Genomic DNA, 14689 nt, shown 5'->3' with positions numbered 1-14689 from the left:
GGAGCCATGCCAGCCTTCCCTATGGCCTTCAAAACCCCCTGTGGCTGCCTTCCAATTCTGGAGCAACAAATATCCCCCCTTTCACCGCCCAGCCAGGTGTCCAGATGAACACCGAAAATTTTGCCATGATCGATTTTTTTTATTTACTTTTTACGGAAGAATTATTATCCTCCATTGTGGCCCAGTGCAACCTCTACGCTCAGCAGTTCATCGAAAGCAACCCCGATTCCAGCTATGCCCACCCCTTTGAGTGGAGAGAACTGACCGTAGAGGAGTTCAAGATATTTTTAGGCCTGACCTTCAACATGGGTCTCTCCAAAAAAAAACAATCCTACTCCTATTGGTCTACCAAAGCCATCCACCACATGCCAGTCTTCTCATCCCGTATGCCCAGATCCCGATACTTTTTTATTCTACGGTTCCTCCACTATAATGACAACACCCAGTGCCCTCCCAGAAATGACCCTTCTTTTGACAAATTATTTAAAATTCGGCCACTCCTAAATTTTTTCTCTCAAAAATTCCCCCAGTTATATACCCCTCAACAGAATATATCCATTGATGAGTCCCTTGTGAAATTCTCCGGCAGGCTGGGCATCAAACAGTTCATCCCCAGCAAAAGGGCCCGATATGAGGTGAAAATGTATAAACTGTGCGACCGAGACACGGGGTACATCTACTCCTTCCTTGTATACGAAGGGAAGGACTCCCAACTGCACCCCCCGAATGCCCAGAGTATATTGGAAGCAGTGGAAAAGTGGTCTGGGAGCTTATCTACCCACTCCTTGGAAAGGGATACCACCTTTATGTGGACAATTTTTACACCAGCTTGCCCCTTTTTCGCAATCTACACTGGAGAGACACCCCAGCATGTGGCACCGTAAGAACCAACAGAAAGGGCTTCCCGCAAAAATTAGTCAATCAGAAGCTAAAACAAGGAGAGATGACATCTTTGCGGAACCAGGAGCTATTGGCTGTCAAGTGGAGGGACAGACGAGACGTCCACATGCTCACCACCATCCACGACGACACCTACGTGGAAGTCCCCAAAAGAAGAGGCCCAGTCCAGAAGCGTCTATGACTACAATTTGTATATGGGAGGCGTAGACTTCAATGACCAGATGATTGAACCCTACCTTCCCTCCAGAAAATCCTGTCACTGGTACAAAAAGGTGTCCATTTATTTTTTCAGTTTGGCCTTCTATAACGCTTATGTTATATACAAAAAATCAACACCGAATCCCGCACCCTATCTTTACTTTCAAGAAGAAGTCATCACCGCCCTTTTGTTCCCTGAAATCCCACCAGAAATTCTTCGCACTGATTGCGTGAGCAGACTTCACGAACGGCACTTTCCTGACAAAATTCCCCCCCGTGAAAATGGGCGCAAACGCCAGAAGAAATGCCAGGTGTGCTCCAGAGGAGGAGTCAGAAGAGACACCACAGTTTATTGTCCCGATTGTCCTTCCCAACCAGGCCTCTGTTTAGGTGTATGTTTCCGCCGTTACCATACTACTGAAAATTATTAGGTAAACAAAATTCAAATTTCCTGCCTCCACACCCCTGATGCCACTGCACTGTAAATACCTTTGCCTTCTCCGTTACCGACCCTGGACTGTTATACGACCACTCTTTTGCCTAACGCTAAAAATACCTCTGCCTTCTCCGGAACTGACCCTGGCTTGTTTTACGACCACGCTTCTGCCTAACGTATAACTGTACCTACCTCTGCCTGCTCTGGAATTGACCCTGGACCGTTTGACCATGTTTTTTGCCTGCCCCTTGGATTGATCTTTTACCCTGCTATGCTAGTGGGAACACAGGGGTCTCACATATGTGAGGGGCTCCAGAATTGTTTTTTTGGATGAAAAAACAAATTTTTTAGTTTTCTCATTCCCGGATTAGGGTCTGGTTGCCCGTAGGCTTCAAAGAGATTTGGGTGGGAGAAGCCTCTACCCCTGTCCCCATTCTTTCCTGGCCTGCTACCTGGACCATGTTCCTGCTTACTACCAGGACCAATATTTTGGCACTGCTGGCAATGTTTCTACTTGCACTGGCCCTGGACTGTATATGGACAGTATCCCTGTACTGACTATGGACAATATTCCTGCCTGCTGCCTGGACAATTCCATTCACTGTCGCTGACCACGTCCGTGCCTGCTGCCTGGATCAGGGCTCTCCTTCTGTGGACAATTGCACTACTAAAAACACAGGTAATCTTTTTTTTTTTTTACTCATTACTCAGCAGAATGTATTCTAGGGTGTAATTCTTGGTATGTACATGCTGTGTTAGAAATATGAAGGGCCTTCAAAAATGTGATAGATTGTAAGGAAATTGGATGTGTAATTTGTGTCCCTAGAACACCTGATGGTGCTTCTTGGATGTTGGGTCTCTATGTGGCCAGGCTGTTGAAAAAGCTCACACATGTGGTATCGTCATACTCAGGTGGAGCAGCAGAATATATTTTGGGGTGTATTTTTTGCTATGTACATGCTATGTGTTGGAAATATCCTATAAATGGACAACTTTGTGTAAAAAAAATGCGTTTTCATTTTTTTTCCACATTTTCCAAAAACATCTGGAAAAAAATGAATGGTTCAAAAGACTCATTATGCCTCATAAGTTATACGTTGGGGTGTTAGCTTTCCAAAATGGGGTCACTTTGTGGGCATTTCCATTGTCCTGGTGCTCCAGGGCCTTCAAAACTGTAATAGGTGGTTGAGAGATTAGATGTGTAATTTATGCTCCTAGAACGCTTGAAGTTGCTACTTCGGTGTTGGGCCTCTGTATGTGGCCAGACTGTGTAAAAGTCTCACACATGTGGTATCGCCATACTCGGGAGGAGCAGGAGAATATATTTTGGGGTGTAATTTTTGCTATGTACATGCTATGTGTTGGAAATATCCTATAAATGGACAACTTTGTGTAAAAAAAATGCGTTTTCATTTTTTTCCCACATATTCCAAAAACATCTGGAAAAAAATGAACCGTTCAAAAGACTCATTATGCCTCATAGGATATACGTTGGGGTGTTAGCTTTCCAAAATGGGGTCACTTTGTGGGCGTTTCCATTGTCCTGGTGCTCCAGGGCCTTCAAAACTGTAATAGGGGGTTGAGAGATTAGATGTGTAATTTATGCTCCTAGAACCCTTGAAGTTGCTACTTCGGTGGTGGGTCTCTGTATGTGGCCAGATTGTGTAAAAGTCTCACACATGTGGTATCGCCATACTCAGGAGGAGCAGGAGAATATATTTTGGGGTGTCATTTGTGGAATATACATGCCATGTGAGAGAAATAACCTGTTATAATGACAATATGGTGTGGAAAAAAAAAATCTTAATTTTGCAAAGAATTGTGGGAAAAATGGCAACTTCAAAAAACTAACTATACCTCTTACTAACTACCTTGGAATGTCTACTTTCCAAAAATGGGTCATTTGGGGGCTATTTGTACTTTTCTGGCATGTTAGGGTCTCAAGAAATGAGAGAGGCTGTCAGTACATCAGATGTGATCAAATTGATCAATTTTCAGTAATTGGTACCATAGCTTGTAGACCCTATAACTTTTACCCAGACTAAATAATATCCAATTTTTTTTTTTTTACCAAAGATATGAAGCAGTATACATTTTAGGCCAAATTTATGAAGAAAAAATACTTTTTTTGCAAAATTTTATGATAGAAATTAAGAAAAATTTATTTTTTTACAAAATTTTCGTTCTTTTTTCATTTATAGCGAACAAAATATAAATCGCAGAGGTGATCAAATACCACCAAAAGAAAGCTTTATTTGTGGGGAAATTATTTGGTTACAGTGTTGTATGACTGAGTTATTGTCATTCAAAATGTGAGAGCACCGAAAGCTGAAAATTGGTCTGGTGATTAAGGGGGTTTTCGTGCCCGGTGGTCAAGTGGTTAATCACTGTTGGGTTCCTTATTTTTTGCGATATAAGAGAAAAAAGACTGAAAATTCTGTAAAAAAATGAATTTTTCTTTGTTTCTGTTATAAAATTTAGCAAATTAGTATTTTTTCTTTATAAATTTTGGTCAAAATTTATACTGCTACATATCTTTGGTAAAAATAAGTACAAATTGGTGTATATTATTTGGTCTTTGTGAAAGTTATAGAGTCCACAAGCTATGGTGCCAATATCTGAAAAGTACTGACAGCCATCTCATTTCTTGAGACCCTAACATGCCAGAAAAGTGCAAATGACCCCTTTTTGGAAAGAAGACATTCCAAGGTATTTATTGAGAGGCACGGTGAGTTTTTTGAAGTTGTAATTTTTTCCCACAGTTCTTTGCAATATCAAGATTTTTTTTATTTTATTTTTTTTCACAACATTTTCATATTAGCAGTTTTTTTTCTCACACACAGCATATGCATACCACAAATTACACCCCAAAACACATTCTGCTATTCCTCCCGAGTATGGCGATAGCACATGTATGAGACTTTTACACAGCGTGGCCACATACAGAGGCCCAACATGCAGGGAGCACCTTCAGGCATTCTGGAGCACCCAGGCCAATTCTGACATTTCTCTCCTACATTTAAAAATCATCATTTATTTGCTAGAAAATTACATTGAACCCTAAAACATTATATATTTTTTTTTTAGCAAAGATCTTAGAGAATACAATGGCGGTCATGGCAACTTTTTATCTCGCACTGTATTTGCGCAGCAATTTTTCTAATGTGTTTTTTTTTTAAAAATGTTTTATGCTTAAAAAAAAAAAAAAAATCAGTAAAGTTAGCCCAATGTTTTTGCATAATGTGAAAGATGCAGTTACGCCGAGTAAATAGATACCCAACATGTCACCCTTCAAAATTGCACACGCTCGTGGAATGGCGCCAAACTTTGCTACTTAAAAATCCCCAAAGGCGACGCTTTAAATATTTTTACTGGTTATATGTTTTTAGCTACAGAGGAGGTCTAGAGCCAAAATTATTGCTCTTGCTCTAACGTTTGCAGCGATACCTCACGTGTGTGGCTTGAACACCGTTTTCATATGTGGGCGGGACTTACGTGTGCGTTCGCTTCTGCATGCGAGCACACAGGGACAGGGGCGCTTTAAAAAATATATATATTTTATTGTTCACTTTACTTTATTTTAGTTTGACACGTGTTTCCGCAAAAAATAAAAAAATAAGATCACTTTTATTCCTATTACAAGGAATGTAAACATCCCTTGTAATAGGAATATGGCATGACAGGTCCTCTTTATAGTAAGATATGGGGTCAATAAGACCCCATATCTCACCTCTAGGCTGGGAAGCCTGGGGAAAAAAAACAATCCTGGCTTTGATCGTAGCGTTAAGTTGGTAGAAGCAGGAGGGGGGGGTGTATTGCGGGGTATTGCAGAGTATTGCGGGGTATTGCAGGGTAATGCAGAGTATTGTGGGGTATTGCAGGGTATTGCAGGGTATTGCAGAGTGTTGCGGGGTATTGCAGAGTATCGCAGGGTATTGCAGAGTATTGCGGGGTATTGCAGAGTATTGCGGGGTATTGCAGAGTATTGCGGGGTATTGCAGGGTATTGCAGAGTATTGTGGGGTATTGCAGAGTATTGTGGGGTATTGTGGGGTATTGCAGAGTGTTGTGGGGTATTTCAGAGTATTGCAGAGTATTGTGGGGTATTTCAGAGTATTGCAGAGTATTGTGGGGTATTGCAGAGTATTGTGGGGTATTGCAGAGTATTGTGGGGTATTGCAGTGTATTGTGGGGTATTGCAGAGTATTGGAGCACAATGGAACACATGGTTGGTACAAATAGGAATGCTGGCAACAGACCTTTTTTATCCTGTATCTCCTAATTTATGAAGATAGTTTGAGGAGATTTATTGAGAGATTTGGTGATATCATTATTGTGCTCCCTGTTCTTCTTGCTCAAATCATTGGCATGAAGAATCAAAGTCCTGCCTCTACCAAGATGGCCGCCTTCATGCAGAGAGATGAGGCATGTTAAGTCAGTAATGGGGAAGAGCTGCAGAAGACTGCAGGAAATGATCATTGATGATTAGTTCTCTGCCCTCTGCTTGTCTTTTTTCTGGACAAAGATTCCAGCATTCAGTTGACAGGTCCTATTCTTATGATGAGTGCTACAGGTTAATTGCTTCAGTATGTTGACAGGGTCCCTTTAACCTGGGAAATTACTTGATACAAAATATGACATATTTTTTTTACTATTAGCCTATGTTTAAGCTTTAGTGCTTTGACAGTTTCAACCATAATGTGCACTTTGTCCTCTTGAGCAGGTTTTTAACTTCCATTAAATATGTAAGATATAATTTGAGACCTTTCTATGCTTGTAATGCTGCCAGTATTGTTCACTGTTTTTATTTTTCAATCCTAAGGATTACTGCTTGCAGCGCTTTATTTATCCATAGGGACATTAGACATGTCGTTTTTATAATTAAAGCTGACTCCATGAAAGCAGCATGGCAGGTGATAAGACGTAAAAGCAAGGCTTTTAATCAGCTGTAATCTGCACTTTGAAAGAAATCACTGTGAATTGAGGGTTTGAGCTGAGCTGCAGCTTTTTTCTGTACTTAACTCAATAGGCCATATGATTACTTTTTATGTGTGAATCTACACTTGTTTACAGAGACTGAATGAAACAGACTGAATATATGGGTATCCAAAATAGTGATATTATAAAGTTTACAATATTCTTTTTTTTTTTTTCCCCATTTGACCCCCCCTTTGTGTCCAAAGATTATGTGTCACACATTGTAATTATAGTTATGTTACCATATTGCTTATTTTGCTCAGCAGTTATTAGAGAAAGAAGGGACACATGTATAACTAAGAAGATAGGTATTATAAAAATATTGTTTTCATCAAAGTGTAGTTTTGAGAAGATATTTATGTAACATTTTATTTGAAGTATTCAGGTTCTGACATTTAGCTCCTCTCTAGTGAATATAACTTTAAGACTTCATTTGCTTGGATGTTTAAAAAAAAAAACAGGCTGTAATGCTAGTACAGACGCCACGTTTTGCATTCAATTCAATGCACGTTTTGCCGCGCTAGTTTGCAGCCGCGTTTTTCTGTTTCTATTCAAAATCAATGGTTCCCTATGGGAGCCCATTGATTTGAATAGAGGTCGCACCAGAAGTCGGATCAGGATGATTCGACTTGCAGGGCGACTGGTGTGCAGAGAATCTTGAAGGTGAACCCTCTTATGACGTCACAGTCCCAGCATGCTCCGGGTGGTCACATGCTGGAACTGTGACGTCATAAGAGGCCTATATAAATCATCGTGCACCACACATCCGGCATTACAGCGGGAGGGAGCGACGAGGCAACATTGGAAGAAGAAGGAAGAAGGCAGAAGGCTGAAGGCGACGAGGAAGAGCGGGCTGGCCGCTGCTAGTAAAAGAGCTGCAAGAAGATAGCAGCGGCCAGCCCCGAAGACGACACCGGAGAGCGGGAGAAGAACCTCGAAGGCAGAAGAAGACCCCCGGAGAGCGGAGAAGACCCCCGGAGCTGGCTAATAAATTATTTTAAAAACCTGTGTTGTGTTTTTATTTTATTGACACTTTTCCTCCTGGTGAATGGGTAGGGGTACGATGTACCCCATACTCATTCACGTAGGGTGGGGGGTCGGGATCTGGGGGCCCCCTTATTAAAGGGGGCTCCCAGATTCCGATGAGCCCCCCGCCCGCAGACCCCAACAACCAACGGCCAGGGTTGTCGGGAAGAGACCCTTGTCCCTATCAACATGGGGACAAGGTGCTTTGGGGTGGGGGCGCAGTGCAAAGCACCCACCCCCCCATGTTAAGGGCATGCGGCCTGGTACGGCTCAGGAGGGGGGACACTCGTTTGTCCCCATCCCCATTCCTGACCGGCTGGGTGGCATGCTCAGGGTCTGGTATGGATTTTGGGGGAACCCCCACGCCGTTTTTTCGGCATAGGTGTTCCCCTTAAAATCCATACCAGACCGAAGGGTCTGTTATCATCCCGGGGGGAACCTCACGCAATTTTTTTTTCATTTGCACTGGGGTTCCCCTTCAAGATTCTCTGCACACCAGTCGCCCCGCAAGTCAGATCATCTTGATCCGACTTCTGGTGCGACCTCTATTCAAATCAATGGGCTCCCATAGGGAACCATTGATTTTGAATATAGAAAGAAACGCAGGACGAGGCTTACAGCTCTAACGCTGGAGCTTCAGAACGCACTGGTCCTGTTTTTTTTTTGCAGCTTAAAAATGGCTCAGCCATCCACAGCTCAAAAACGTCATGGTGGGCATGAGGCCATAGACTAACATGGAAGCCTTAAAGAAAATACTTGATACTGCAGAGCTCTGACAATCATTAATTGAATGAAAAGTTAATGTGTCAGACATTGTTTGCAATGTATTTTATATTTTTATCTTTTGTTTGCAGAGTGCAAGTAGAATTTTATGTGAATGAAAACACCTTTAAAGAAAGATTGAAGCTTTTCTTCATTAAAAACCAAAGATCAAGTAAGTACTGTCAAACTGTTTATTATTAAATTTAAGGAAATAGCAATGGGGGTACAGCACTCAGGTTTGTCAGCAGGCACGGTCAATAAAAGGGTTAAAAGATAATAATCAAATTAAAATAGAAACACAAACCACAACGGCGACGTGTAGTCAGAAAGTTCATGAGTCCATGTTTAAGATGGTAATAGGATCAATCCCAGCAAGAATTCAGTAAGGGTATGTAGAGAGCTGTGGATGATCAGTTCCAATGGTGATCAGATAATCAAGGCAGCTGTCCAGGAGCGAAGTCAGCTCAATATATGTAAGACAAAAAAGTAAGGAGAAAAAGCGCCACTGAATAAACTGAGATTTAATATAGCAATTGTAATAATCCAGCACTTACATCACAATTAGCTATGCTGCTGATGGGGAGCTGGCACAAGTCTGGCGAACAGTGGACCAAATGTTGTCCAGATGAAATGTAGTTGCTGCGTCCCGAGGAGAACAGGAGGGAGCCAACTATGTCCGTGGTTGGTGTTACAATAACAGCATGGAGACATCCGGTATCACGCGACGTCAGCTTGGACGGAGGCCAAGAGGGGCCACAACGCGTTTCAGAGCATGCGCAAAGGATCCGACCTGCGCGCTCCTTTATCAAGTGTCTTGATAAAGGAGCGCGCTGTCATGATCTGTGTCATGGCTTTGGTCACCTGCTGGTGGCACTGTTTCTCCCAGTAACAGGGGTGCAGTTCTGGTGTCCACCAGCGGGTGTCTCCCATGGGATGACTCCTCTCAATTGAGGTGAACTGCTACAGGTATATAATCCCGCCCTTCACTACAGGTCAGTGCTTCAGTATTTTGCTTGTCAGCCTGTTCCCTGCCTGATCTGATAGCTGTAGCCAACCTGTTCCTGATTTGCTCCCTGCCCTGGACTCTGGTTCTCCCCTTTGTCGCTTATTGACCCCGGCTTGTACTTTTGGACTTTGCTGCTCTCTCCTATCCTGGACCCCCGGCTTGAACCTTGGACTTACTTGTGTCTCATCCCTGCATTACCTGCTAGTTACGCTCTGATTTCTGGTATATATTCATTCACTAGTTCTGGTGGTTTATAGTTTGCTGTGTCATGCTTGCTTGTCTTGGGGGTTTTCTATGATTGTTTTGCACGTGTGCTTAACCTTTAATAAACATATATTTTTCACTATCTTGGTGCCTATTTCCGTTAGTGCAGCCCATTGACCTGTTACCCAGTACTCAGATGCCTGCGTAGGCATCCCTTGACATAATACTGAAGCCCTATAAACAGGTCGGCTGCACTTGGGAAATTGGCTTTGGGCATTTGCTTTTATAAAATGCATCTGGAAGATATTTTGTACCTGTCACTCCTGGCAACAGATGACAGAGATTTCTGCTATCAGGAATTAAGTGAATACACTAGTGAGCAGTTGTTGGAATGTATCCGTATGGCTCATGTTTTTGTTGATCAGGGCAGTTTTTTGTTTGATGATGTGCAGCCATTGATTCGGATCTGCACAGAGTTGGCTCAGTCTGATGTTGCTACTGGGCGTGACGATTACACACCTCCTTTTAGTGCAGCTCAGGTAGAGTCTTTGGTGTGGCTGTTGGAAGATGATTCAGCCTTTTTTCATGAGCAGTACTCAGCTTGTCCTCAACAGGTGATTGCAGCATGCATTGATTCTGTGCAGTCTCTGGTCAGACAAGCTGTGTGCAAACCTGATTTTGTGCAACCATTATTACAAGCTTGGTCTAGTTTGTTGTACTCAGCCCCTGTCAGCTCCCAACCATCCATTTCTAGTTACCAACCTGCTGGGATGTCTTTTTCTTTACCCCCAATTCCCACTTTTGCTGAACAATACACTCTGCTAACAGCAAAGTACCAGTCCTCTGTTTCCTCCTGCTGCACTTACCAGTGCCTGTACCCGTTGCCCAGTCTACAGTTCCAGTACCTGCTGCCCAGTTTAAAGTTCCAGTACCTGCTATCCAGTCCGATGCACCTGCTGTTCTTCCTGTTGTGCCAGCACCTGCTGTTCTGCCTGATGTGCCAGTGCTTGTGCCCGTTGCCCAGTCTACAGTTCCAGTACCTTCTGTCCAGTTTAAAGTTCCAGTGCCTGCTATCCAGTCCGAAGCACCTGCTGTTCTGTCTGATGTGCCAGTGTCTGTGCCCGTTGCCCAGTCTACAGTTCCAGTACCTGCTGCCCAGTTTAAAGTTCCAGTACCTGCTATCCAGTCCGATGCACCTGCTGTTCTTCCTGTTGTGCCAGCACCTGCTGTTCTGTCTGATGTGCCAGTGTCTGTGCCCGTTGTCCAGTCCAGAGTTCCAGTACCTTCTGTCCAGTTTAAAGTTCCAGTGCCTGCTATCCAGTCCGAAGCACCTGCTGTTCTGTTTGATGTGCCAGTGCCTGTTGCCCAGTCTACAGTTCCAGTACCTGCTGCCCAGTTTAAAGTTCCAGTACCTGCTATCCAGTCCGATGCACCTGCTGTTCTTCCTGTTGTGCAAGCACCTGCTGTTCTGTCTGATGTGCCAGTGCCTGTGCCCGTTGCCCAGTCTACAGTTCCAGTACCTTCTGTCCAGTTTAAAGTTCCAGTACCTGCTATCCAGTCCGATGCACCTGCTGTTCTGTTTGATGTGCCAGTGTCTGTGCCCGTTGCCCAGTCTAAAGTTCCAGTACCTGCTGCCCGGTTTGAAATTCCAGTACCTGCTATCCAGTCCGATGCACCTGCTGTTCTGTTTGATGTGCCAGTGTCTGTGCCCGTTGCCCAGTCTAAAGTTCCAGTACCTGCTGCCCGGTTTGAAATTCCAGTACCTGTTATCCAGTACAATACACCTGCTGTTCTTCCTGTTGAGCCACTGTCTGCTGCCCAGCCTGATTTGCCACCGTCTGCTGCCCAGCCTGATTTGCCACCGTCTGCTGCCCAGCCTGATTTGCCACCGTCTGCTGCCCAGCCTGATTTGCCACCGTCTGCTATCCAGTCCGATGCACCTGCTGTTCTTCCTGTTGTGCAAGCACCTGCTGTTCTGTCTGATGTGCCAGAGCCTGTGCCCGTTGCCCAGTCTACAGTTCCAGTACCTTCTGTCCAGTTTAAAGTTCCAGTGCCTGCTATCCAGTCCGATGCACCTGCTGTTCTGTTTGATGTGCCAGTGTCTGTGCCCGTTGCCCAGTCTAAAGTTCCAGTACCTGCTGCCCGGTTTGAAATTCCAGTACCTGTTATCCAGTCCAATACACCTGCTGTTCTTCCTGTTGAGCCACTGTCTGCTGCCCAGCCTGATCTGCCACCGTCTGCTGCCCATCCTGATTTGCCACCGTCTGCTGCCCAGCCTGATTTGCCACCGTCTGCTGCCCAGCCTGATTTGCCACCGTCTGCTGCCCAGCCTGATTTGCCACCGTCTGCTGCCCAGCCTGATTTGCCACCGTCTGCTGCCCAGCCTGATTTGCCACCGTCTGCTGCCCAGCCTGATTTGCCACCGTCTGCTGCCCAGCCTGATTTGCCACCGTCTGCTGCCCAGCCTGATTTGCCACCGTCTGCTGCCCAGCCTGATTTGCCACCGTCTGCTGCCCAGCCTGATTTGCCACCGTCTGCTGTCCAGCCTGATTTGCCACCGTCTGCTGTCCAGCCTGATTTGCCACCGTCTGCTGTCCAGCCTGATTTGCCACCGTCTGCTGTCCAGCCTGATCTGCCACCGTCTGCTGCCCAGCCTGGCGGCCCGGTTCCTGCCTTTCAGCCTGATGTGTCACCTTCCCAGCCTGATGTCTCGGAGCTCGCTACCCAGCCTTATGATCCGGTGCCCTCCGCCCAGCCTGATGTCTTGGTACCTGTTAAACCAGTTCCGGATGCTCAGCTTGCCGCTGATTCTTCCCTGTCCTATCATCAGTCTGATTATGATGCTCTCGTGTTGTCGGCCCCCGAGAGGTTTATACATGTTGCCCTGCCTGTTTTCACCGCTAGATCCAAACTTCCAGACCCTGGTGGTGGTAGGATGCATGCTCTGTTTTCGGACTCGGGGGGCTTGTCTCCCAATGGGTTAAGAGACTTTGACCAGAAGACTTTTTGGGACCTTTCCGCATCTACATGCACTACCAGGGCAAGGGCAGAATGGAGTGTCCAGAGGCCACTCCTTGGGGGGGGGAACTGTCATGATCTGTGTCATGGCTTTGGTCACCTGCTGGTGGCACTGTTTCTCCCAGTAACAGGGGTGCAGTTCTGGTGTCCACCAGCGGGTGTCTCCCATGGGATGACTCCTCTTAATTAAGGTGAACTGCTACAGGTATATAATCCCGCCCTTCACTACAGGTCAGTGCTTCAGTATTTTGCTTGTCAGCCTGTTCCCTGCCTGATCTGATAGCTGTAGCCAACCTGTTCCTGATTTGCTCCCTGCCCTGGACTCTGGTTCTCCCCTTTGTCGCTTATTGACCCCGGCTTGTACTTTTGGACTATGCTGCTCTCTCCTATCCTGGACCCCCGGCTTGAACCTTGGACTTACTTGTGTCTCATCCCTGCATTACCTGCTAGTTACGCTCTGATTTCTGGTATATATTCATTCACTAGTTCTGGTGGTTTATAGTTTGCTGTGTTATGCTTGCTTGTCTTGGGGGTTTTCTATGATTGTTTTGCACGTGTGCTTAACCTTTAATAAACATATATTTTTCACTATCTTGGTGCCTATTTCCGTTAGTGCAGCCCATTGACCTGTTACCCAGTACTCAGATGCCTGCGTAGGCATCCCTTGACACGCGCAGGTCGGATCCTTTGCGCATTCTCTGAAACGCGTTGTGGTCCCTCTCGGCCTCCGTCCAAGCTGACGTCACGTGATACCGGATGTCTCCATGCTGTTATTGTAACACCAACCACGGACATAGCCGGCTCCCTCCGGTTCTCCTGGGGACGCAGCAGCTACATTTCATCTGGACAACATTTGGTCCACTGTTCGCCAGACTTGTGCCAGCTCCCCATCTGCAGCATAGCTAATTGTGATGTAAGTGCTGGATTATTACAATTGTTATATTAAAAACTCAGTTTATTCAGTGGCGCTTTTTCTCCTTACTTTTTTGTCTTATAATTAAATTTAAAACACCCAACGGGGTTGATTTACTAAAAGCAAATAGACGTTACACTCTGCATGTTGCTCAGGGGGTTAGTTCATTAGAGGGAGCTTCACTTTGCAAAGAATATCCAAGCACATGCAAGGAAAAAATAATAATGCATTTTTGGATGATATAGGTCAGCAGAGCTTCCCCTCATTTACATTGTACTCTGGAGCAATTGCACTTGCGCAGTGCTTGCAAAGAGTGTAGTCTATTTGTCATTACAAAATCATCCCCAAAGTCTCTTAAAGGACACCTGCATTGAGATAAAATATATAGGCTGACCTCCTTTTGAAAAAGCTTGTCTTCTGGCCGTCATGCCTGGAAAAACACCCCCCCTTTCCCCGGGTGATCTATGTACATTGCAAGGATTTTAACTAACATTGTTGCAGATTCCTACATAAGGGGGGGTGAGCCGTCCCCGGGTACCACACACTGGGGGGGGTGTCAGACCGGCACCCCCCTCCGCGATTGTATTACACGCGCAGTGGCAGCGCCACGGGATTAGGCAGCGGCACACTGGCACAGGCAGGGAGAGGCGAGCTAGCTACAATGGCGAGAGGAAGGGGGTGTGCGGGGGGGTGCAGGGTGACACCGCTGCACCTACCATCCCCTCCTCTTGCGGCCACGGGCTGGCTGTCTGTGCTATCCCGGATGTCACACAGGCACAGCCGAGTGAAGCCGCCTCCCCCTCCTCTCTGTTTATGTGTAAACAGGGGGAGGGGATCTGCTGTGCATGTGCTGCTGCACTGATCTGAGGTACTGAAGGGGGGGTGGGGGCTACACTGAATGAGGGGGCTACACTGAAGGGGGGCTGCACTGAACGAGGGGGGCTGCACTGAAGAGGGGCTGCACTAAAGGGGGACTGCACTGAATGAGGGGGGCTACACTGAATGAGGGGGGCTACACTGAACGAGGGGGGTTACACTGAACGGGGGGAGGTGACACTGAACGGGGGGAGGTGACACTGAACGGGGGGCTACTCGGAACGGGGGGCTACACTGAAGGGGGGTCTTCACTGAAAGGGGGGTCTGCATTGAAAGGGTGGATACACTGAAGGGGGGTCTGTGTAACATGCAGGGGGTCCAGAGCTGCAGGGTTCTGTATAATGTAAAGGGGTCCAGTGATGCAGGGTGCTGTG

General features: G+C 45.8%; 1 protein-coding gene across 1 annotated transcript in view; it reads left to right on the top strand.

The window, feature by feature from the left end:
* KCNT2 (potassium sodium-activated channel subfamily T member 2) overlaps positions 1-14689 on the top strand; it is a 1265156-nt gene that overhangs the window by 296882 nt on the left and 953585 nt on the right. Inside the window, exon 2 of the mRNA XM_040359820.1 lies at positions 8391-8470. Coding sequence (XP_040215754.1) covers positions 8391-8470 — 80 coding nt within the window. The remainder of the gene's footprint in view (positions 1-8390; positions 8471-14689) is intronic.

The sequence above is a fragment of the Rana temporaria genome, chromosome 7, assembly GCF_905171775.1.
Source record: "Rana temporaria chromosome 7, aRanTem1.1, whole genome shotgun sequence".
NCBI lineage: Eukaryota > Metazoa > Chordata > Amphibia > Anura > Ranidae > Rana > Rana temporaria.
The sequence above is the reverse complement of the archived record's forward strand: the minus strand, read 5'-3'. Positions and strand labels throughout refer to the sequence as shown.